The 25,451-nt window shown below is 44.3% G+C and overlaps 1 protein-coding gene and 1 long non-coding RNA gene across 10 annotated transcripts in view; one reads left to right on the forward strand and one right to left on the reverse strand.

Moving 5' to 3' along the window:
* ADAMTS9 (ADAM metallopeptidase with thrombospondin type 1 motif 9) overlaps nucleotides 1-25,451 on the forward strand; it is an 83,673-nt gene that overhangs the window by 44,396 nt on the left and 13,826 nt on the right. For all 8 annotated transcript variants that reach the window (XR_010433413.1, XM_064667284.1, XM_064667285.1 and 5 more), the window contains 7 exons: nucleotides 37-141; nucleotides 287-454; nucleotides 648-932; nucleotides 1,584-1,745; nucleotides 2,337-2,513; nucleotides 15,883-16,050; nucleotides 20,150-20,323. Coding sequence is in view for 7 of the 8 variants with exons in the window: in XM_064667284.1 (XP_064523354.1) it covers nucleotides 37-141; nucleotides 287-454; nucleotides 648-932; nucleotides 1,584-1,745; nucleotides 2,337-2,513; nucleotides 15,883-16,050; nucleotides 20,150-20,323 (1,239 nt within the window). In the remaining variant the exon portion in view is untranslated. The remainder of the gene's footprint in view (nucleotides 1-36; nucleotides 142-286; nucleotides 455-647; nucleotides 933-1,583; nucleotides 1,746-2,336; nucleotides 2,514-15,882; nucleotides 16,051-20,149; nucleotides 20,324-25,451) is intronic.
* On the reverse strand, nucleotides 5,289-20,204 carry LOC135420181 (uncharacterized). 2 transcript variants are annotated; one of them, XR_010433416.1, is made up of 5 exons: nucleotides 20,131-20,204; nucleotides 13,082-15,313; nucleotides 12,849-12,973; nucleotides 5,914-12,121; nucleotides 5,289-5,882 (listed from the first exon to the last, which is right to left on the reverse strand). It is a non-coding gene; the product is annotated as an uncharacterized LOC135420181 (long non-coding RNA). The 2 variants fall into 2 exon arrangements; XR_010433415.1 differs by having other exon boundaries at nucleotides 12,849-15,313.

Consider the following 25,451-nt stretch of genomic DNA (forward strand, 5'->3'; position numbering starts at 1 on the left):
TATTTCCCAGTTTTCCCTCATTTATTTCCTGCACAGGACTGTGAAATAGCTGTATGTCCTCCCCATCCAAATAGTCCCGAAGCCAAGAGATCCATATCAGGCATTCACAGGACACAGTGGAGATTTGGATCCTGGACACCGGTAAGCACGTGTCATAATACTTTCAGGATTATTTTACAGTAGACAATATGATATTTTTAAGTGTGTTTAAGCAACTTTTCATTCCAAAGTCCTTGCAATGTATATCAGGAAACTGCCTAGCAGAGTGCTTGTTGCTCTTCCCTAGTGCTCTGCAACATGTGGGAAGGGCACCCGGATGAGATACGTCAGCTGTCGGGATGACCAGGGCTCCGTGGCCGACGAGTCAGCTTGTTTCCACCTTCCAAAGCCATCAGCCACAGAAATGTGCACCGTGACACCATGTGGGCAGTGGAAAGCCTTGGAGTGGAGCTCTGTAAGCATCACGCTGTCTCTTGCAGGACAGCCTTATAGACCTCACTGCTGGAAATGTGCTTCATTAATCTGTCACACTTGCGCTTTTATAAGTGAGGATATTAAGGTTTTCTGCTGATTGTTGTTAGCAATAGCTGTCTTTCTGGTTTTCAAAGCTGGAAATGTGATTGTCTCCTTTTCCCACTGTAACACAGTGCTCGGTGACTTGTGGTCAAGGTAAGGCAACGCGACAAGTGATCTGCGTCAATTACAGTGACCAGCTGGTGGATAGGAGTGAGTGTGACCCAGACGACCTCCCTGCCACCGAGCAAGACTGCTCCATGTCTCCTTGTCATCCAAACAGCCATGACTACGGCAGGCCCATCCACCCTTTCCTCTATCCGGATCATCGCCTGAAAGTGCACCCTGGGGGCAGCCCAAACCGAAACCGTGCGCATATACCAGGAGGCAATCAGTGGAGGATTGGCCCCTGGGGTGCTGTAAGTGCCCTGGTTTTCTTACTGCTGGGTTTTGCTGTTTGGTTTTGGTTTTCTTTCTGAACTAGTCCGGTCTTTCCTTTCAGTCACCATGCAGGGAAAAGAGGGACCCTTCTCCCGCTCTCTGCTCACAGAAGCAAGTGTCGCAGTAGTGCTCAGGCTTCACCTCTCAGCCTCTCACACCTCATATCTCCAAGGCTCTCTAGGCAGAAAGCTGAAAGCATCATTTTCCATGAGGCAAAGGCCAACCTCTGCTTCTTGGCCGTCTCCCGGGATGTTTACAGCTGTGCAGAGTTGTTGCCAAAGCACAGCGGAGCCTCAATGCCAGTTCCTCTCACTCCAACCAGTATGCAGTGCTTTAGCATGGAAGTCCCTAAAGGGAATTAAGGACAAATGGGATGTCAAACACCGCATTAAAGTCAGTGGGGATTACTCACCTGCTTAAAACTAGGCTGGTGTTTACTTTCTTTGCTTAGTCAGCACCTAAGTCATTGCGCTGCTATTAATAATAGCTGGGGTTTGAAGTTTAATAATGCCTGTTAGCTGTATTAAATTTCTAGCAGTGCATTCCCACGGTGCAAGGCACTGGGAAGGAGCTGGGAATGCACACTTATTCCTGGACTCAACGAAGCCGTGGGCAATTGTGTCTTGCAGTGCTCTAGCACATGTGCGGGGGGGTTCCAGCGGCGGGTCGTGGTGTGCCAGGATGAAAACGGATACACCGCAAATAACTGCGATGAGAAAAGCAAACCCATGGAGCAGAGATCGTGCGAATCTGGCCCCTGTCCGCAGTGGGCTTATGGCAACTGGGGAGAGGTGAGTGCACCATCCATCCTGGGCTCCCAGCACAGGGGATGACTTTCATTAGCGAGCAGCTGAAAAATGGAAGAAGAGAGGGATATTGTGGTGACATTTATTAGAAAGATTGGAACTTGAAAGGCAGCCTCTGATAAATGAGTGAGCCCTAGCAACTGCTTGGTGTTGTTCTCCTTTCCATTTGTCATGGGAAAATTTTCCTCCCAAGCAAAAGCAAATTCTACAAAGATGGAGATTTTTTTTTTTTTTAAGAGAAACCTAGTTTAACATAAGGCCTCTTTTTTTAATAAAAACACTGCTCCCTTCTGAAAATTCATCTGAGATAAGCAATTGGAGATGTAAACATCCAGTATCTTGTTGGGTCTGGCAGGATCATGGTGGAGCAGCATGAACAGTTTCAGGAAGAGAGAAGCTGAAGCAGCTGATACCCCTTCTGAGTCTCACATGGCATTTGGGGGGGATTTGGCTGGAGTGGGTTCGTTGGGAACAGAAACAACCATTGGGCTTCTGAGGTGCTAATGCTTTGAGCAGCTGGTCAGCAGTATTTTTGCTGCCCTGACGGTGATTGCTCTGTCCTCTGCTGACTTCCAGTGCACAAAGCCATGCGGGGGAGGGACAAGAACGCGCCTGGTGGTGTGCCAGCGCCCCAATGGAGAAAGGTTTACGGATCTGAGCTGTGAAATCCTTGACAAGCCACCAGACAGAGAGCAGTGCAATGTGCAGGACTGTCCTAGAGATGCTGCCTGGAGCGCTGGTCCTTGGAGCTCGGTACGACCATAAACTCTTTCTCTTTGTGAACCGTTTTGTGGATATCCCGTAACAACAGATTTAATTTGCTTCGAACCAAGGTGCTAATGCTTCATGTCTTAAAACTGCACTTAAAGAGGATTATTGACAATATATTCAGAATAACACCTGTTCAGGAAGAGCTTACATTAGAGGAGCTCAAGTCTTTTAATTTAAGTAGCCACCTTTGTCCATTCTATTACACCGTGCAAGCGCTGTGCATTGTGAATCTTGGTTCTGAGTTCTTTGCATATGAATTTAAACCTGGCATTCAAGCAGTACATTGCCACTGAAGTTAAATTGTTCTGCTCTTTAATGGTAATACTGCACTGTGCACCTACTGGTTTACCAGTCGCGTGTTCTCTGCCAAAAGCAAGATGACTGGGTAGAATGTACTAAATTGCATCAATTCCCAGCCGTGTACAAGTGTGTACAGATGTGTGTGCAAGTCCCTACCTGCCCACACATAGACCTAGTAGAAACACGTGTGCATTCACACCCGTGCTCTTAATTTCTGTTCCTGTGTATATAATATGAGTGTGATGTACAGTGCAAAGGCACCTCTAAGCTGTCCTTGTGCATCGCTCTGGTTCTGGAGAGTGATTGTCTAGCCTGATCTCCAGCTGCTGCTCTATCATTAAGTCAGCAAAGGATCAGCAAGGTGCTAGAAGGCTTAAAACCCTGGGAGTTTTCCAATAACAAAATAGTGTTTGGAGCAGAGGTGTCTTGTACTGCTCCTTTGCTGCTGGAGGACTCTGCTACAGAGATGCTCTTATGAGGGCCGAGCAGCCCTGAACTGCAGGGTTGGGGTGCTATTTTGGGTGCCACAGCTTTGAAATTCTCCCTGCCCAGAGCAGCACCCTCTGCTCTGAGCCCTGCACCAAGGCAAGTGCCACTTGGGGTGCTTCTGGAGCGCTGGAAACCACAGACCTGTCTCTTTTGGAGTGGCCTTTAAACAAATGTCAATCTTTAATTGTGTATGTTGTTATAAAAGCATTTGAAGAAGTTTAAAAAAAAAATAATCTGACTCAAAAGCACTTTATAGGAAAATCAAAAAGAGGCCTGTTTGTAATGTATTGGACTTCCTTAATTGTCACAGTTTGAAAAGTCATCTTGCCAAAACCACCTCTCATTCTGTGGGTGCTTTCAGTGACATGGATGCCTTCAGTATCCTCCTCTGTATTTTTATCATACCTCAGTGAGTTCTGCAATAGCCATAAAACTGCTGAACTGGTGTTTATCCGGTGCTTCACCAGTACAAGCAACAGTGCTATGAAATATTTCATTTGAGGTGCTAATGTGTCCCTTGTCCGCCGATCTGGCTGGTGCTACCCATGAGCGAGGGGAGGTAAGCAGAGCTGGCAACGTGTGCACTGGCTGCTCTGCAGGATTTACCAGCTGGGAGGTGCTGCCAACCTTGGCTACCTGTGCTGGACCATTTGCAAGAACCAAAGGTGTGGACAGAGTTGTGTGGCATTCTGATGTCACTCAGCCTCTTCACAGCTGTTTCAGGAGCAGGCTCCAGGTCTGTGCCTGCTCCTCGCTGTTGGAGAGGCAGGGTGCAGTCCTCTAGCTTGGTTTTGAGTTGTTTTCTTTTTACCCAGGAAAAAATTCCCTTGACTCAGTCATACTAACCTCGGTGGGTTGTCCTTCCTCGCTCTCCTGGGAGCGGGTGGGGTGTCAGGCAGACAGGTGGAGGGCAGGGACATCCTGTCCTGCCTGTGGTACCTCTTCCCAGCTGCCCACAGGGCTCACAGCCCTTGGCCTCCACATGGGAAGGTGCTGCAGGGCTGAGCCCCGATTGCTGCCACAAAGTGACTTGATTTTCCAGTCTTATTTACCGAGGTGTCCTTGGGCTCTGACCTAGGGGACCCCAGAGCTGTCTGAAGACTGAGAAGCATCTATAGGGTCCACAGGGCTTCGTGTCCCTCCAGCAGAACACTCCATGTGTATGTCTACCTCGTGCTACTACTGTAGGTAGTAACGGCCAAACTTTTTTCCTTTAGTGTGGTGTCACCTGGATTTGCTTTAGCTCTGCCATTGGTTGCAAACATCATCCTGTAGCTGTACATACTTCATCTGTTGAGATGGAGTGTCACTACCATATTTTCTTGGTCACTTTTGAAACAAGAGTATAGTATTAGCTGAAACTTTTCAGCAGTATGGATTTATGTATTTATGTAAAAGTGTATTTATTTTTCCAATATTGTTATTTAATTTTATATAAATGTTGCATACCTTTACGATGTCTAATGTTAATGTTGAACAGTGAAAATTAAAGACAAGTAGAATGTAATGAACAATGAATTTGTATAATGATTTCTTGAGTCTTTTGCTAAATTAAGATCATATACTTAGTTTTGGTAACTTTTGCTAAATTTTCTGAAATGGTACTGCAACGTTCCATTTTTTACTGGCTTTTCTTTTACTTGCTTTGTTCTCCAACAGAAATTGTTATTTTCAACAATTAAACACAGTTAAAATCGTATGAATTACGAAGTTTGGATAACTAATTTCTCACAAGCATCTGACTGGCTTTACTCAAGTTTCAGTGAAATTAGTACTATAAAATACATACAAATTAAAGCAGAGAGAGTCTGAAGAGTCCAACCCACAGTCCTTGGGCAGAATTCCACTGGGATTTTATACAGTAAACAAGTAATTTTTATCTGGCTGGTTAAATCCAGGTTTGGAAGAGATAATTGAATGGATAAACAGATTGTGTGTTTAAATGATAATTTTATAAAAGGAGACTGGTGAGATGTCATGTCATTATAATGTATGTTCAAAGAGGACTAAGAGGAGGTGACACTTTTATTTCCTTGCTTCCTTAAGAACATGTATTTACACACTACAGAATTGTACACCATGAGATAGAACTGACCTTTTTATTAAAACCATGCTTTAGAAAACATGCACAGATTGTCACCAGAATAGTGTTTTTTCTCCTCTGAATGCCTTATTGTATGAACACAGATCTCCATATCGAGAGGAAATCTTGCCATGTTCTCCAGAATGAGGGAGATGTTCACAGAGAGAATTGCCCATCACTTCACTTAAAACCCAAGTCTGGTTTTTAAAATATATACCCGTGTATATATATATCACATATGTAAAATATACCCATAACCTCACTTAAAACACTTCTCTTGGAGCAGATTTGTTCCTTGCAATAACCTCTGAAATTCTAAGTTTACCTTAATGTCCAACTGTATCCTGATACAATTTATGAATAATGCTGAATTAACTTGGTGTGGGTTTCTCATTCTTTCTGAGTTAGGAAATGGGCACAGAAAAGGTAAAACAATTATATCTCACAGCACCCTGGTTCAGTTGGGTGACTCATTTGGGCTTCACCGTGCTGGGACAGTGATCATTTGACTTTGAACTGTGTAAAACAGGTGGGTGGGATTTTAGATTGGTCTTTTTTCCTAAAAAGTATTATAATTTTAAAAGTAGTCTGATTTTTCAAGTAGTTGTCACTCTTGAGTATCTAAAGTTTGAGCTGCTGATGTGATGGTTGTGTAGCTCTGACTGCCTGCAGAACAGCAGTGTGTCCTTCCCAGCTTCTCCCATAGGCAGAGGTGCTGGTATCATAGTCCTTGAGGGCCTTTTGCTCTAATGAAGAATTGGAAGCCTAGTGTAAATAATTAGAATATTAGCTGGCTAAGCTCCAGACTCTGTTGTGGATGTGAATTCAGGTTTGGGCTAGGACAGCATTGCTGTATCCCCTTGGCAGGAAGCTGGTGGCATTGATGGCTTTGCAGGGCTCTTTGGCTGCACTCAGAGACATGGTAGCAGCAAAGGGTCTCTGAGCTGGGTGGGAAGTGGGAGAACTGCCTGGCCAACATCTGTTTCAGGCAGCTGGCGCTCAGGAATTTTAATCTTAACATTGGTGTCAGTGGAAACTTCAGGTTATTTGTATTTAATTGTGTCAAAGCCCCACATGTTGTTTACAAAATGCCTTCCCCATGCAGCTGGATGAAAATAGGCTGTTCAACAGCAATATTCTCCGTGTCGTTATTCTGATAATGTTCTTAGCAGGCAGGATGTCAGCTCTTGCTAAGACAGAAGTGATAACCAGGGACAGATTTGGTTGCAAGTGTATATAACTCTGCTGTTGTCTTCCTCTCTCCTGCAGAAAATGAATTTGCTGTGACAGCAGCACTACTAAGCTGCTGTGTGATTCTTTACACATGTTTTGCAATAACAAAGCCATCCTTGAAAATGAAGTGATAGGCACACTAAACTCTCCAGTCACTCAGTGATTCATATTCCTTTTTCTGTCCTTCATTCATACGATGAAGGTTTGGGCTCCAAGACTGCAGCAGCAGGTCTGTATTTCTCTGTAGTGCCAGGTATTATCAGAAAACTAATAAAAACAGTCCTACCCTGGGAGCCTGTGGGGTAAGCACAAATGTTGCTGCAGCAGAGGATGGCTGCACATATAGCCCCAGCACCCATAACCCCAGCAGAGGGATGCAGTGGGTGACTTGCATGCCTTCAGAAAGCAAGTAGAAACAGATTTGATAAAGCTGATCCTGACCAAAATGAGAGGTTGGTAGCCCATGGATATCCCCAGACATCTGTCTGAAGCTGTCTCTGTCTCAGAGCTGTTTACTGTGTGCTTAGGCTGGCCCACCAAGGCTGTTGTCCCTCTTGGGTTCCTGGCTGCCTCCCTCTAGGATCTCGCAGACTGACTGACTCCAGGGACGGCCGGTTCACTGTGCTGATGAAAGGCAAGAAGTTGTCTGCTTTGGTTCCCTAGTCAAAAATAGGCCTTTGACAGCGCAGCCCTCTCTGTTTTTGTTTATAAAAGCAAACCAGACCCTTTCCTGTACTCCCTGCAGTGTGACACTCATCCAGAGCATCCCACCACCAGTGCCCAGCTTCAGCCAACCTCCAAAACTGCACATCCCTGGGCCATAACTGGGAATTCACCAATTCGCTGCCTTGTGCCCTTCTCAGAGCTTGTCCCAGAGGGTAAATGCAGTTGGGGTTTTTGTGTGAAGTGTTTGCCTGTTGCTCCTCTGAGGCTCATGCATCTCTTTCCTCAGCTCAGTGCCTGCTGTTCCTGTTAAGGCTCAGACCCACAGCTGATGGCTCCAAGCCAATCACAGGTGGGTAAAGCCAGTGGTACCCAGCTGCCTGGGTACATCCCCAATAAAGGGGAACATCCCTTTATTCCTCTCTTGCTGCCCTAAAATCTCACATTTTTATTTTCCTTTCCATTTTTACTTTTTGTCTGCCATCACCATCTTTCATTGATACTTCTCTTTCTCCTTAAAAAAGGAGAACTATATAGGTATACTTTTTCTATCAGTTCTCTGTCTCCTGTTTGCGAGTGTTGATGCTCCATGAGCAGGAAAACAACCATGGAATTCTGTCTGCTAACCTGCAGGTGAGGGACCACCCTGTGCTTAACACTGAGCCAGCCCTGTAGTGATTTTTCTGGATCCACCCTTCCGAGGACTGATTTCCTGCAACTTAAAGCTCAGCTGTTGCAATCCAAACTCCTCCCTTGAAAGCCCCTATTGGCCCTTGCAGCCCTCATCATCTGACCTGGTGATTAAATCGAGGGTCTTTTAGACTGATGGAGAAGTAAAAGGACTGGGCAGCAGTGTCCTCTCTAACCTCCCTAATCCAGTGACTAAATGCTGGGAAATGAGCTGCAGAGATTCTCATCTGCTCTCCTTCATTAGCCTCTCCTGTTGCTACTGCCAGGACAGACGTGCTGGGCCAGTGGTTAGACTCAGGAAGGTTATTTTCTTCAAAATCTTCTCTTCCATTAGTATTCACTGATGTTTCTTACCATGCTTCTGTCCAACCCATGCTTCTCTCCTCCCAAAGAAGTGCAGTGGCTGTGTGGCTGCACTTGGTGTGCCTCTGTGCCTTTTTACACCTCCTCTTACACCTTTTCTCAGCTAAATGGTCATTTTCTAGGCTGTGTATGGCTTGAACTCAAAGTGGTGGAGCTGCTGTTCAGCAATGCCTGGTTTCAGTCTCTATGTCATGGGTGGCCCATCTGTGGCTCTGGCTCCATAAGGCCTGCAGACCTCCTATACCTGCACCTTTGCACACGCTCACACCCAGGAGAAATAAAGCAATACTTAAAATGGCAATTGCTGGGAACATTTGTCTCCCAAAGCACTGGCTCTGAGTGCAGGAATCGCAGTGTGTGTTAGGCTGCAGGGGACACTTTGGAACAGTAACAGACTTTCAAGGATGAGCTGTGAAGTTGAGCATCTTCAGGCAGATCCCTGAGCTGGGCATTGAGAAATCTGTGTGCAGTGTTGCTCATTTTTCAGAGTCAAGCTGTATACCCCTCACTGCAATAATTGCTGTTGCTCAGATGCTAGGGATTTAGAAACAAGGATGTGTAATGATGAGGGACACCAAGCACAAAGAGATTTACTGTGTTTCTAAATTTCCTAGTGACTGATTTGTGCAGTTATTAAGGGAAAATGTTGTAGTCAGTCCTGTTCCAAAGGCACTTAATTTTCTGTTCATGTTTTAATTTTACTAGCTCACAGGGGAGGTGAGTGAGCCATGAGCGTGTCTGATGCCCAAGACCATGTGCAGGCTGACAGTATCCCTACTGCATTAAGCCAAGATTTTTCTTTATAAAACTGGGAAGTAAGCAGCAGCCCAATGCTCCTACAGCCCCCCGGTGTGATGCACACCTGTGAAATAGAGCTAACGATCCTTGGAGAGCTCTTTACTTTGTGTTTCACTCCATCCAACATGGAGAAATTCTATTCTTGAATGGAACATCTAAATGGCATTATAATACAACTGTTCACTAAGAATATGAAGTGTCAGTTAACCGAGGCACCTTGCTGCTTCAATTGGTACTGTCCTAGAAGTGCCACAGCATGGAAAATAGGCTTCATCAGTGCCTTCCACATCCCATTATACTGGTGTCCTTGGGTAGCTCACACATCTCCTAATTTGAGGAAATGCCATGTAACACCTCCCCCCCTTGAGAGACCTGCAGTGGCTGTAAGGGAGCTTTTGCTTTTTTGTTGTCTAAGGTAAATAGTGTGGAGCAGGGCAGGGATGAAGCTTTTACGGCAGCTCTGTGTGCTCACAGCCCTGCTGATTTCTATACCTGGTGAAGTCTTTGTATATGGTGTAGCAACAGGGCAGGGGAAAGGGCGGGGGGAGAAGGTGCTGCTTACTAGGTGGATGCTGCAGGAGAGGAGGATGCATGGCTTCTCCTGTTGTAGTTACCTCTTTTTTCCCCATATATCTTGTGAGGTTTCCAAGCCCGGGGAAATTATGGTATTGACTTTGGCGCTCAGGGCTTTAAATCTTGCAGAAGTTAAAGAGACCAAGAGCATCCTTTCTGCTGGGCAATCTGTGCTGGAGGAATGGGCTCCAGACACACCAGCCTCTTCCCTCTGCTGCAGCAACACATCAAGTTGGACCCTTTTCTTTGAGAAATTTTCCTTTTTTTCCCTGTTGGTTTTTTTTTTTTTTAACGTGTTAAAAGACATCATCCAAGGTCACTCACCGGTCCCTGCAGCTGAGTTTGGCAGTGGGAAGGTGAAGATTTAGTGGACTGTTATTTCTCCCTTTTGCAAATAATCATTTGGGAAGCTCTGCTCAGAGCCAGGAACAGAGCTGTGGAGGATGGAGACCCTGAGTGCACTAGAGGGACAGGGCAGGCCAGCATGGATGTTCTCTCTCGCTCGTGCCTGTGGCAAGGAGCGATCCTCGGGGACAATGGGGCAAACCCTGCTCTTGTGCACACCAAGGGCTGTAATGCAGCTCCTCAAGACACTTCCACAGGGGTTCTGGACAATGCTTGCAAACATACTCTGACTACACTTTCCAAAATCCCTAATGTTCATGTCTTTTTTCTTTTTAATTGTCCCATTTCTCTGGAGAGTCAGCATGGATTAAACATTCCCAAAGCCTCCTTCAAACTGCAGCGTGGTGCTTTAGTGTGTTTTGCTCAGCTCTCTGGTCCATTTGCCCTCCTTTGAATGTAGAGACACCCCCCCTTCCCTTTTAAATATACAAAAATCACATGTATTTTCTGGCCACATACCAGCTAAAATCGCCATGACCATACGCTCTTGGGTGTGTTGAGGTGTGGCTCTGTAGTTTGTCAGGAAAGGAAAGCCAGGTTGGGTGACTCCTGCCCTGCGCTACCCCACAGACACAGAGTTCTCACCGTGCTGATGCAGCCAGACATGAGACCATGCTAAAACAGAGCAGTGGAAGGAACAGGACTTCAAAGTAGCGATAAATATTTCCTAAGTATCAAGTGTTGCACCCTTGCTTTCAGCTTGTTGCTTCTCTCACTGAAGCCAAGGGAGTTACCTGCTAAAATTCGTTGCTGTTGTGAAGCTAATTTGGTTTGGATGCCACAATGCCTCTGTTGCTAGATAGGTTCAGGCATATTAAGACTTCTAGTAAAGGTTCAGCTGGTGAGGAAGGGTTCAGGCTTTCCTTGGTGGTGTGTCTGCTGATATCCTTTGTGCTCAAGAGACTTCAGAAGTACTGACGTCACAGGGCAGTGGTTTCAGCATCTGACAGGAGCAGTGTAAGTTGTAGTAAGAGCTGACATAGACTAATATGATGCTGAAAGGTAACTATGAGGGTGCATAGCTGGGCTCTGCTCATAGTTGGAGAAGTTTGCTGACATCCAGGAGCACAGCCCTCATGGAAAGGGTGCTGTTGCTTTTCTGCTTTATCTCATCCAGCACATGTTTTGTCTCAGACTGTTGGAAAGGATGAACCATGGCTTACTTATGAGTGTTTACTTTCCATATAATACTTAATGTGGGGAAATCTAAATCTACAAGGGTTGATTTTAATTTCCTCCAAAAAGTTGCTCCTGGCAGAATCTGATAAAGCCATTTTTGGTCTTAATTCTTCCCAGCCCCCAGCCCTGCTGTTGGTGAGCTATCGGAGCATACCTATCTTTGGGAATTCATTTGGTGATCACCACAGCTTGCATTTATTATCTCAAATACCTCCCAAATCGTCGGCTGATGCAAGGTGGGCCTGAAAAGTGGTCTGACAGCATTTTCTGAAACTTTTTACTTCTGGGGGAGAGTGTTCCCAGGTTCTTGCTGGGGATATGCCTTTCTGCCCTGTGTTGATCTTCCCTTGAATGCACAGCTTACAAGAAGCAGAGTCATTCCATTTCTTCTTGGTTGCTCTGTGCTGCCTCTTTCGTCTCACCAAGATTTGCTCATTTGTGCCCAGGGCTGTGGAGTCCTTTTGTTGCTGGACTGACCTCGTTCCCAGCCCTCAGCCTGGCAGCAGCACAGCCATACCATGGGCTCCCAGTGCAGAAGAGCAGGTCATGGTCTCTGGCAAGCAGCTCAGAAACTGGCCCCAACCAGCCTGAAATTCTGTACAAATTTTTAAGAGCTTTTGGGTTACATACTCTGGTTTTTTTCCTGCTACAAGCCCGGTGAATCAAATAGCAGCCTTTCTATTTTAGAGAGGTCTTAATGAACAAGATGTACCCTCATCTTCCAAACGATCAGAGTAGGAAATGCAGCAAGGGTTGGTTTAAAGCAATTTGCACGTACTTGGTAAAACAGAATAAGCGTCGTCATTCCTGAACTCTGAAACAGAAAACAAATTTTTTGTGGAAACAAAAACATGAGCTTTTCTGTGTGCTGGAGCAGAGCAAGGCATTGCAGGAGACATTTAGCATCATGTTCTGACCTTTATGGAAACAGTTGATATGGAAATATTCTTGTCATATTTATTTAAACTATTTTCTTTCATTTATTTAAACTAGGCAGTATACTTGTTTGAATAACTCAGCAGCATGCCAATCTCTAGTTCTTGGCATGTTAACAACACTAACCGTGCAATAAATATAAACCCCTCAAATCTGTGCTGAATGCTTTGATCCTAATGCTCTTAGGGAAGTCCTTTTGTTTTTGTTCTCTGCAGAAAGTACCAGGTGTGACTGTGGTGGGTTTAGGAGATAATAAAGATAATAACCAGAGGAAGGTCGGGTAGAGTTTTAGTGTGATGGTTATAGTTGATTTTTTGAAGTAGTATTTCCCTATTACTTTATGTGCCACAAACATTTTGGTGGATTTTTAATAGAAACACCACAATGTGTTGTTTTCACACCCTCCTCCATGCCTGGCTGCCCTCCCAGGTTCTCCCAGGGGTGCTATTTGCTGTTGTGCCTCAATCACAGGCTGCAAACAGCCTTTCAGAGCAACGTTTTCCCACACGAGTGGAGGAAGAGGTGGGTGACCACGGGTGTACCCAAGTGCACATGATCCTTGACTCTAGGAAGCTGCTTAGTAAAAAAAAAAATCAGTACAGTACCTGGCTACACCTTCAGAGCTGCATCAGAGGTGCTTAAAGCCAGTACAAGTTTTTCTGTTGTCTGCAAAGAGCCTTGGATGAGGCTGGTATTCCACCTGTCTGTCCCCGGCACTTGGAAGCATTTGCTATAGGGGGTGAGGGAAAGGAATCAAGAAAAAAAAAAGAGAAATATGAAGGGAGTGGTTTTGTCTGTTCTAGTCAAATGTTTTAAGGAAAGCACGATCCAAGCTTACCTCACTGTGGCACTGCTATTGATGGGTACCTTAAGCAGCAGCAGCATTTGCAGCCATGAAGAGTCCTGATAATGAAATGAAAAGTTCCTCCAGGGTCTCAAATAGATGAGACTGATGGTGGTAGCTAGGTGTAGCACTTTTCTGACTCATATGGCACTGAGATGAAGCCCACTATTAAATTATTCTTCGCATGTGGCTCACATATGCTTCATATCTACATGCTAGATAAAAGCTGAAAATACCTGAGACGAATTAGATGGCAGTTATGAAGTAGACTCTTTGCAAAGGAATTTTTAGTCTCTGATACTTGTTACATTAGATTATCCAACCTTTCTTTTCTGTCAGTGCAAATGAGATCATAACTCAAATGTGCATGAAAGCAAACGGGTGGTTTAGATCTGAAAATGCACAGCTGCCTAACTTTGATTTATATTAAAGGCAGACATAGAAATGATTAATTCCAGCATCTTGGGAATTACATTTAAGTATTAACAAAATTAGGCAAATTATGCCTCAACCTCTGAGTGCACCAAGGTGTTCATGCAGACTTGTTGTTTGATCATGGGATCACAAGATAAATGTCAGAATCAGTCTCTACACCACAGTTAAACATTTTGTAGATGGGGAATAATAATTTTGGAAATTACTAGCACCATATTATTTGTGATATCAAATATTTATCAACCAGCTTCAGATCCCCAGAGATGTGCTTGCATTGTTGCACAATGTGGTTAGTCTTCCTTTAGGATAAGTAGTGGATCCAATGTATTCTTTAACCTAAGGAATGCTCTGGGCTGTACCAGGTCAGGATGTGGGGCAAGACAGAATCCTGATGAAGGCTGTAAATTTACTCTTTAGCATTGGTTGTCACAGTAAAGTGGCATCAACCTGCAAGGAGAGCACTCACAGAGGAGCACTTGAATTTTTTCCTAAGTGTCAGTGTTGGTGTTTAGACCAAAGACAGTAAATGGATGAAAGTATTAGAAGTTTACAACTGGGTTTGGTAAGATTTGACATTTCCTTCTTACTGACATTCATTGCCTGGGAAGAGAAAGAAAAAATGAACTTCAGATGAAATTTAAAGGCTTATAAAAATTTAGCTCATTAGCTCAGTCGTTTTTTCTGTTGATACTAAAGAAAAAAAAGGGAAGTTTATGGATATGGGTAACTCGTGGAAGTTTTATTTTATTACAAGGGACAGCATTTCCTCTATTTCTCAGTGCAAGATTGAATGTTGCTCGTTGGATTTTTTTGGCCTATCCTGAAATTGGATCTGGGCTGAGGAGAACTCAGAGTCAGCCATCCCTGCCTCTCAGAGGAGCACCGTTAATGGCTCTTAAACCCTGCTGATCACAAGGGACCTCAGCCACCTTTCCTTGATCTGTAACGCTCTGGCAGCAGGAAAACAACCTTTTTCAGGGCGTCATTTGTACAAGCTTTTAAGCAGCAATGTCTGATTTTAGGAGTTATATCCATTTCTCTCCACGCTGGTCTGACCTTTTCCATTTAGGAGCAAGTTACTGCTCTTGCTGGTTCTTTGTGGACTGAATGAGTTGTAAGTAGGGCTGTAATATAAAATATTCACAGGTGTCATTGTATATGCCAATTTCTATTCTAGTGGATCTTCCAGAGCTGCTACATATATAAATATTTTAGGTTTCAAATGTATTCATAGGCTGGGAAGAGCTTGAGCTGTAATATATTTCTTGGAAAATATGCTGATGGAGTGGTTCCAAAATGAAGATAGAAGCCTCATTTCTGTGTGTTTCCTCCATTTTGAAAACAGGACATTTTCCATGGAGAGATGGTTAAAACAGTGTGTTTGCACTCAAGGATTAAACCAGTATGCTTATGACATAGCATGTAATGAAGAAATTGAAGTTGAGTCTCTGGGTGCATCATGCTGAGTAAGAGGCTTGTTCTACACGAAACTGTCATATTAAATTCTTGTCGTGATTCCAGACCCCTTTGATTCCTAAATCTTTTGGAGGAGACTAATCTGAAATCAAAGTGAAGTTGCTTGGGGTTTGCATGCCAGAAGTGGTCACATTTGAAAAAGTTCAGTGAACCTGCAGAGGGAGGTTGAAATTAGTTGCTTCACTACAAAGCTTACAGCTAACATACCTGCTGGTTTGCTTTTTGCTTTGATTCCCCAGGCTCTGCCTTCTTGCCACCTTCCGAGTTGTTTTCAAAATGCATAAATCTTAAGGATGAGCATGTCCTGATTTCGGTCTATTTAGTGAAAAGTAAAAAAAAAAGTCAGTCTACAGTGGTAAAACAAACACAAGCTTTAGTACCAAGGACATGGAAAGGCTGCCCTTTTCTCTTCTGCCTTGTCTTTTGTGCAGTTATTTCCCTCTGTGAAGGTGCAGTACCACACTTTAGCCTCCTGATTTACCAACATTTGACATCCCTTTGTACCAAGGTAAATGGAAATGGTTCCTTTCAAGTTCTTCTAAGTAGATACTGAGGGCTCCTGCCTTGATCCCTGTAAGATGACTCTGCTCCTTTGAAACCACTGGAGCAATGCCAGGAATCCAGCCTGTTAGCCCTGCTGAATGTCAGCTGCTTTCTCTTGTTTTGATATTGGCATTTTTGGGGGCTCTGACCAAGAATACCATGGAATATTAAGTGTAATTGGTAGCATTTCCAGTGGTTAAATGCTGCCCTTCTGTACCCACCTCAAGGTTTTGTGTAGGCTGCCTGGGACCTGGGAAAGTGCCCTGTATAACCATGGCCCCTGTATGAATGTGTAGACAGCCCTGTGTGAAAGCTGATCTGTTGTTACTTTATATTTACAGTGTTCTGTCTCCTGTGGAAGGGGCCAAAAGCACCGCAGTGTGTACTGTTTGTCAAAGGAAGGGACACATGTAGAAGAAGAGTATTGCAAACACCTTGCTAAGCCCAATGTGCAAAAGAAATGCAGAGGGGGCAGATGTCCGAAGTGGAAAGCAGGAGACTGGGGACAGGTGAGACACATTGTGTACCCTTTTGCACCCTTTGATATTCTTCCTCCCTCAAATTGGTTAGAACTTGGTCTTCTGATCACTTCTGTCCTCTTGAAGTATTAAAGGATAAAAGTTTTTGGCCAGATCCTGGCATAAAATAGTGTAGCTTCATGGACAGCAGTGGAGTAGCACTGATTTGTACCAGCTGAAAACATGGAAACTTGCTTTTGGTGTCTATCTGAAAGTAAATTCCTTATTGTATATTATAAGTTTCTGCTAGAAACATCATTAGTATATAATATGAAAGAGAATCTACTATTTATTCATGTTTTTAATATCATTATGTAAATATCACATCTCAAGCAAAATCTTTCTTAGTTTTGAGAAATCTGAAACTCATTTATTATCAGCTTCCTGAGGAAGCTTAAAGAATAATCAGAGCTGTTCATTAAAACTGCTTTTCACTCCCTTTGTTTCTTAACAAACTCATCACTTGATTTTCCTCATTAAAAAGTCAGACAGTGATGTATAGAGCAGAGTCTGCTGGAAATGAGAAAGTGCTTGGAGTTATTAAGCATCTTGCTTGCTGAAAGCATACCTTGAGTCCTTGTTTTCCTGAAAATAATGTCTTTGTCATCACCTTGAATCTGCTGCATCACATTTTTATCTCTGAGCCTTGCTTTTCCCTCTACCTCATTAGTGTGCTAATCAGCGGAATTATTGAAAATCCCAGACTAAATGAACTGTTAACTTGTAAAACATCGTGTTCCCTTGCACTCTGTCTTCCAAATTAAGGTAGAAAACACCAGTTCTTGATATATGCAAGTTCCCTGAAAGACAAACCATTAACATTGCTAACAGACACACATGCAAATGTTAGGGCTGAGACACCACGTGCTGTTGTTCAATGTACACTACTAAAAAAGACAATAAACCCATTGAAGATCTTGATTGTTTTCAGACTCTTATTTTTTTTTCTCATGCTTACTTTTGAATTCATAGGATAAAAGTTATTTGTTGTTAAATGCATGAACTGCTAAGTGTTCATTCAGAATGGAGGTTCAGTTACTGAGGTCTGGGCTCTTTACTTGAGGAATGGCTGGGAGCATCCAGCCTGTGAAATCCACAGTGCTGCTTCCATATTGGAAATTAACTCAATATTATTGCCGTTATTACCTTCAGGACTGAAACCTTAATTTTATACAGGAGCTGGACTGAAATGAAAGGAAATTAGATAGTCTTGTCATATCTGATTTGCACCTTATTTGAAGTGACTGCTCCTGAAAGCAGTTTTTTACAGCTAATAATTGTAAACATAATAACGTGATGATCTGTCGATTGCATTAAAATACACTAATATTAATTGATAAAAGTGTTCTAAAATTCCCAGCATTCCACTCCATAATGGTAGTTAATTTATGCAAGTGGAGAAAGAAACTCAAGTTAATAGGAGAAGGTGATTTATGGCCTGAGGTAATCTCTCATGACTTGGCAATTAAGGAATATTTGTATGGTAATGATAAGGCTAAGAATAGGCATTTCTAGGAGTAGCTCCTCGGCCCAGTCCCTGATGCTGGATGTGCTCAGCCAGCCAGGATCTTACTTGGGGAAAAAATGAAGGGATAGAAATACTTATTCTACAATATCAAACTGGGCTTTTTAAAGCCACATGAAATGCTGTGACACGGATCTCTGAGCCTCACTGGTGCTGGCAGCATTTCTTTGTCTGTGACAGATGAAGAGTTGGGGCTGTCAGAGGTTTGGAGCACTGGCTGTGGGTCCCTGGCTATTGCAGGCTTTGCCAAAGATTTAATGCTTTAGACCTGAGCTGGATTTAGGTGCTGAATTTCTCATTAAGACCATGAAACCGACAGGGGTTTGGCGCTCTGAATATCCAGGAAATCAGGGTATAAATGGGCAAAGAAACTCTTTGTCACCTTCCCTGTCACCAGTGCCACTGTTGCAAATAGGAGCCGTGATCAGTTTGCACTCAGATACTATCAAAAAATATAAAGCTTTCTGAAGGTCTAATTGCCTCAGAAAGATAATCCCAAAGCTGAGCTGCTGTGAGCTGGCTGCCTTTTCTCCTCGGTAAGTCAGCAAAGTCTGCATGAGAACTAAGCCAAGGTTTTCTCATAAAAATGCATCTTTGTGTTGCCATATATGCACAGGACTTGTTGCATTATACCTTTAGCGTCTTTTTTTCTTTTCCTTTTGGGAAAAGGAATTATTCAGAAAATCAGGATTAAAAAATACAGGAAGGGTTAAAAATTAATCCCAGTTGGACACTGGCTATGCTGATGCTCCGCTCCTGGATTTTTTTCTCTTTGGATATTTTATATTCAGTGGGTGGTAAATTCTTCTCTAGATTGTTATGAACTCACCTCCCTGCAGCAAAGCATTTTTAATATACCTGTAATAATCAGAAGGGAAGGAAAAAGGCTTTTTCTCCAAGTTTTAAATGTGCCTGTGTCTGCACTGAAATGTCAGATTTAATGTGTTTGCTTCTCCTAAGTGATATCAATTATGGCCATTTACCTTTCACTTAGCAAAAATACCAATATTTATTCTGCTCTCTGGTATTTACGTATTTCAGTTACAGACTGAAATTCAGCCTCGTTTAAAAACACGGATAGAACATCAGGTAATGATTCTGGCACAGCACAGGGACCACCCTCCCTCTCTCCAAACCCGGGTGTCACATACAGCACAGTAAAAGAGCCACAGTGTCACTTGTGCTCCTCTATACTAACATACCCGGGCATGTGCTTTTTAGGTTGATGATAAATGCAAACCAAAAGGCATTTTAGAGCATGGTAGGCACCCTGGTGTATACGTTTCTCCAAGTTTGTGGCCATTATTCAGTTTAGTGTCCCCTATGGAATGCATAGGACAAACAGCACTGTTAATCCCTGCGCAGCATATGGGAAGCGTTTGCATCACCAGTGACAGAAATCCCTGTCACTGCTGCTTTCCAAAAGCTACACAAGGATACTCCCACTCTCTTAGAAATATCGGAAGCGAGAGGAATAGTCACACTCAGCTTTTCTTTGGTCCTCTTGGCTTTATGGGGCATTAGGATAGTAAAGCAAACAGCATTACGGAGGAACACTCTGCAGAAGAGGGAATTGCTTCCCCATTAGGCACCGATTAATTCCCTGCCTTAAGAAGGCTCGGTTTTATTGGTATTGCAATAACAGGCTGTGAACTTGTTTTCTTAGTTCCTGATATATTAATAAGATTGCTTATATTAGCTTTTAATTCAGCTGTGTTTTAAATATGTACCTTTGATTTTTATATGCTTTCTTCTATAAATGCAAATTCTCTTTATTTCAAATCTACACAGTATACTGCTCTAGCCAGAAAGAATCTATATCAGAGGGATGTTAAGTACTGCTAAACATATTAGTGAGCAGTCACAACACTAAGAAATGTTGCGTGAAAGAAAAAATAAGCTGTTAAAAGCATTGTAGTATAGATAATAATTTGAGGATGTCTGAAAATCAGGGTAATTCAGGCATTTCTTGCTGTGCCTGGAAGTTCGGAGTTGAGAAAAACTCCACAGTGTAATGGAGGAAATATGAAATGCAGTTAATTTCAAAAAGACATTTATTTTCACAAAGTAACAGTATTCCCTGCCTTGTGTGCATGTGCATGTTTAGATGCTTGCTGAAAGAAATCCCAGCTGTATCACACCTTTCCCCCTCTACTGCTACAGACTTTCTTCTATACAATCCAAATTTGCTTTCCATTAAAGTCCACTCTGCTTGTGGCATTTGATGTATTTTGAACTATTACTTTTTTGAGTGAGCGCCTGAGCTGCCTCTGGCGTGTCGTGATGGTTTAGCAGTGCCGCTGTCTCCCGAGGATTTTGCAATAAAAATCCTGGCCGGGGAAGTCCTGACCCCAGTGAAGCCAGCGGCAAAAAATTCCCGCTGGCTTCAGCGGAGCAGGGATTTCAGCCTGTCTGCAATAATTTCCCCTTTGTGCAATGAAAAGCCTCACCTGGAAGTTTCACAGAGCATCGCTGCTGTCGAGCCCAGAGCAGAGGGTGAACCCCACGAACTTACCGTGACGGGTGTGATGGGCACCGACACTCACCTTCTGTCCTTTCCTCCAGTGCTCCGTGTCCTGTGGCCGGGGTGTCCAGCGCCGCGCCGTGCACTGCCACAGCGGCGCCCCGAAGGCAGCCGAGGATGCCGAGTGTGACCCGGCCAGCCGTCCCCCTCCGCAGCGGGACTGTCACCTCCCCGAGTGCCCCACGCACCGCTGGGCAGCCGGCGAATGGCAGCCGGTAAGCGGGGACCCCCCTTCACCCATCCCCGGGGTCATGGCACTTGTGCTCTCAAGCGCGGGATGATGCTGGAGATGGGGTGGAGGAGGCCGGGGATTGCTGCTGGAGGGTCGGGGTGTTGGGGGGTGCAAGCAGGGCTTGCCAAAACAGAAAAAGAGCAGAGGGAATGCTCATGCGTGCTGGCTGGAAGGAGGAGAGGAGAAATACCTCAGTAGGGTTAATTTATTGCTTCGTGCTGCCCTGTGTTTGGCTGGGACCTATGCAAATATTGAGCAGGTTTTGGGTAGGGCGGATTTGGGTCTGTTCCCAGAGGCAGAGCCCTGCTGTGCTGCTGCAGCTTGAGTTTTGTGCTTGTGGGTTTGAAGGAATCAGGGAACAGTGGTAATTCCCATTTTCCTGCACCATCACCCCATCTTCTTTTGATGTCCCACTCCTTTCACTGAGCTCCCCATCCCTGCTCTTTTGTCAAGCCATGAACTTGACAAAGCTCATGGTGCTTTTCTGAGTGACTAGGATCAGTCCCCAGCAAAAACAACCCTTTAGGCTGGATCAGGGGATAAAGCTGCTGCTCCAGTGGTTCAGGGAGTGACTACAACTCCCCTGCAATGTGGGCAATGGGGGAGCCCGAGGCTGAGGGGTGGTAGGAGAATGAGGGGACTCTGAGCAGGAGGAGCCTTCCCATGCGCTGCCGAGAGGGTGCCGTGTCAGCCTTCAAGTGCACAGCAGGTTTTGGCTGAGAGAGTTCAGACCGGGTACCAAAATTATTCTTTGCATTCTGCTTTTGTTCCATTTTTAGCCAAACCTGGGTAAGAGTCTTGCCCCAGTTCTCTTCCATCCCTGTCCCACTGTCCCAGGCTCTTCCCTGCGGTGCAGAGTCTGCCAGCCTTGGAAATGGGAAAGGCAGCTCTGGGGAGCTGACTCCTGCGTCACTCAGGAGGGGCCACCACTACTATGGAGAGGGTGTCCTCATCACACAGGGAGAAATGGATTGCCCATCATGGGCCCTCCAGGATGCAGGGGGTGGAGGGAGCAGAAGACACCCTCACCCAGGTGCATCAGCCTCTCTGCAAAACTATTGCTGGCTCCAGTACAGAGCAGCCTGAGCTCGACCCTTCACCCTTGGAACAGCAAAGGTCTCACTGACTTTGGAGGTGGATGATCAGAGCCTGATCCTGGCCACCTGGAATCCTGCAGTGCACAACTTCAGGGAGCAGGAAAAATATTAATCAAACAGGGACCCAGCGTTCCTTGGCAGTCAGGGGGCTTTTATAGTGCTCCTGCATGGCCCAGAGAGGTCTTGAAGGGGGATAAAATTGGTCCAGGTCCCTTTGCTGTCGAGACAGTGTAAAGAGGCCACGGTGTGAAGGAAAGCAGGGCCTCCTGCTCCGGTAACAAAAGATGGAGAGGAGCCACCAGCTTCCTGCTCAGAGCTTTGGTGTTTGCAGACACTTCCAGAGCCTTTATGGTGTCAATAAAAAGAAGAAAGAAAGAAAAAAAAAAAAAGAAAAAAGGCAAGACTTTAGGAAAAGCAAATTTGATGAGAGAAAAAGCAGCTCACACATGCAGAGGCTGTGCAACTTTTCCTCTACAGCAAGAAAAAATTCCAGGTTAAGGCAGTGTTTGCTTTCCTCTCATCTCTCCTTCCCCACAGGCTTCAAGTTTAGCTTCATTTCCCCAGTCTCAGTAGTGCTGGGAAGCTGGGTTTATAATCCTGTGTAACCTGGCCACAAGTATAGGAGGCCAGAGGGGACTGTGCCCTTTCCCAGCTGCCGGGGAGCCAAGGTGAGATGGGAAGCAGCAGGAGGCAAAGCCGAGCTGGCCATACAGTGGTACCTGATGGAAACATCCCAGCCTGAAAAAGAAATGTAGGAATGGCTGAGGGGGCTCCAGCAAATTCCTTGCAATGAACTTTTGGATTTACATAGCCCATTAATTTCTTCAGCTAATAAATTTACAGTCAGCAAAGTAGGTCACCAAACAGCATGCAGTGCTAGTCCTTACCTAGTGGTGCAATTAGTCCTGAAAAGCTAGAGCTCCTGCCCCATCCTTTCATAGAATCATAGAATCATTAAGGTTTGAAAAGACCTCCAAGATCATCAAGTCCAACTTTCAACCAAATTTTGCCCTCTCTCCGTTATTTTTGTAACTTTTCAAACCAGTGGTGAGAGGCCTCTGTCTGCTTCCACCCTACCAAGCCCTTGGTGAGAGGTGAATGCTGATGTTTTCCTAAGTTTTCCAGGGCTCCCCCAGTTGCACTGGGGAAATTTTTAACATATTATAGAGATACTTTTTTTTCCCCAGAAGAGCTTTATTAGGGGGATGGGCTGAAAGTTTCCTCACCCATAGGTAACCATTAATAGGAGAACACCAGAGATGCCCAATGTGAGCTCGCCCCTTTGGCTGACTCCAGGCAGTTCTTCTTTCAAGCTCTTCTTATTTTGTTCTGATGTACCCAGTGAAAAAAAGAAATAGCCCCTTCTCCCCAGCCTTTAAGTACTGTCTGTGTGTTATTTACAGTGAGGAGGCACAGATTGCATTAGTATTCTCTGAGCAGGGAGCAGCAATGAAATCCCTAATTGACATGAAAGCCAGGATGTAAAATAACATCCCAGCGCTGTCTTGTTCTTGATTTCTTATCTTTAAAGGCAGTCTGTCAAGAGGTTTGGGGTTTTTTTTTATTGTTCTTTGTTGTTGTTGTTTAGAAAAAAGTTGGTCTTGCCAATGTGAAGGAATAGGGAACTTATTGGAAAACCTTTACTGCTCTGTTGGTATATCACCATTAATTACCTGTTCTCAGTGCCCACACCGGGAGAAGAAAGTCAATAGAAAGAGCCTTGCTGATGTCAAAGTGAAACTCAGACCAGAGTCATGAAGGAAAAGAGAAAATTGGGAGAGAGAAGGGTTTTTTCTTTAATATGAGCGTCTGTGGAAGGACACTGCATGGTTCTCGAAGCTGCAATGCAATTCTTGAATCTTTGACATTTGCCATTTGGGGTGAAATTATGCCATCCTTGCCTGATTTGAATTGCAGAGTTACCCAGGGCATGTTCCAAGTGTTCGTGGCATGGGGAGTTCATTTCTTCTCTGTGTCAGATGGTGATTTAAAAAAAAACAAAGAAGAAAACAATGAATGCTTTTGCAAAGCAATGCCTTTGGGGTTATTTTAATTATTGTTATTACTCTTCTAAAACAGTTGCAGAAGTGCTTGAAATGGTCCTTAATTTGAACTGCCAGGAAAATAGTTCAGAATTTGGGAAATGAGACGCAAGAGACAAATATTGTCAAATGCCTGACCTGTTTTTCAGCTTTTGCTATCAATAGCTGTTATACCCTGGCCCCACTGTTTTTATGTGAGATTTAAATCAGTCTTGAACATGAGATTTCATACAAAATCTATCACTGTATTGAAAGGAATAATAGCCTTTCCATGCTATCTAGACTGTCCGCTTTCTACATGAATAATGTTTTATAACCTTGGGGGGGCTGATTGGAACCTCTGCAGTGTTTATCTTTGATTTAGTTTATGACAGCCTCACTGTCTTTGAGCCACATTTAATAGGGATTATTTTGGTTGCCGGTTACCCCTAAAAAATACAAATAATCAAACTTTAATTTACTGATTATGACAAAATGCACAGAGCTGGCTCAGGTTTATTTGGCCATACAGCTGTTATTTGCAGAGAAACCCAAAGCAGGCTGGCATGTGCTTGAGAGTGTCAATCTCCCATCAGCAAGTAATGACTTTAAACGAGGAGAGGATGGGCTTTTGGTGTGCTGTAAACGAGGATGGGCTTTTGATGTGATAGCTCTTCACCAAAGTCAGAAAATGCGTTGATGGCATAGAGATTGTTCACCCTCTTAAAATTAAGCCTGAGCAAATGAACTTTGCAAATTTAGGCTTAAGTATACATCAAGGGGAGGAGACAAAATCAGCCTTTCTTCCCACTCCTTGCAAGGTGCCTCCTGTGGCCATCAGCAGCCGAGGGCTGGAACCATTCACCCCGTGCTTGTGACCCCTTACTAGGCTGGCAAATGCAAACCAAAGACAAGGGGAGCTTTGAGCATCCCATGGCCCCACTCCCACTGTGCTAGAGAGTCCCTCATTAGGGGGGAGCAGGAAGGTCGGGGTTCAGGCTGCCCCAAAAGGTGCCTGATGCTCAGGGAAGCTGCACCTTCCAGATGGAGCACAAGTGATGCCACATGCACATGCAATGACCCCCTTTCAGTTTTTACTTATGTAATAGGGAGATAATCAGAGATGGGCAGATATAGCACAGTTTGTTTGCTTTCTGGGGAAATCACACTCCAGCAAATTCCTCCACCCCCTGTAGGATCGCCATGTTTCAGCAAAGACCTAAAAGGAGCTTCCACTCCAAGGACTCAAAGCAAGAGAGTAAATAAGGTTGAAAGCACACAGAGCCCTTGGGGTCTTTTGGCAGGCTGTGGATTTTGCAATGTTGACTGTTGCCTAAGAGCTCCTAAGTTATTCTTTTGGAATAAATGCTGCTTTGTGGGCCTCCCTTTCCTTCCCCATCACTCTCCACTTTGCCCCAGTACTAAGTATTTACACCCAATGTGACGTTGCACTCACTGCGACTCTCCTGGTTTGCTGCTCCTGCCACGGACTGATCTGAGTTTTCAGAGTTCTCACATAATTTACAATCTTGGTTCTGACAGCTAATTACAGAAATAGGGCCCCGACAGTGCCTGCGTTTTGCAATTAGCTGAACCCACTAAGATCTCGCTAATTGTGGGCCAGCCAGGGGAGCAGGAGCTGCTTCAGGGAGGCTGGAAAGGATGTTTGGAGGGTGAGACCCTAAATAGATTAAACTGGCACAGTCCTCCAAGCCTAGGTGACTTCAAACAGGGCTTCTGTACAAATAGGGATGGTCTGATTGAATGTTTTATCCTTTTCCTTGGGGGAAGACATTTCCTACATGTTATATAAAATTATTATTTTCATGCATTTTTCTCCTTGTTAATCCAGTTAGTTGAAAGTGTTAGAAGTCCATTACAGGCAATAACTTTAATATAAAGGGTTTTATCCAGACAGCTGCTCCTACGCTGATTTATTTTGTTTTATGTGTATTTTTTCTAAGATGCTCTCCAAGCACAGCCTCACAGTCGG

This window comes from Pseudopipra pipra, chromosome 11 (genome assembly GCF_036250125.1).
Source record: "Pseudopipra pipra isolate bDixPip1 chromosome 11, bDixPip1.hap1, whole genome shotgun sequence".
NCBI classification, from domain to species: domain Eukaryota; kingdom Metazoa; phylum Chordata; class Aves; order Passeriformes; family Pipridae; genus Pseudopipra; species Pseudopipra pipra.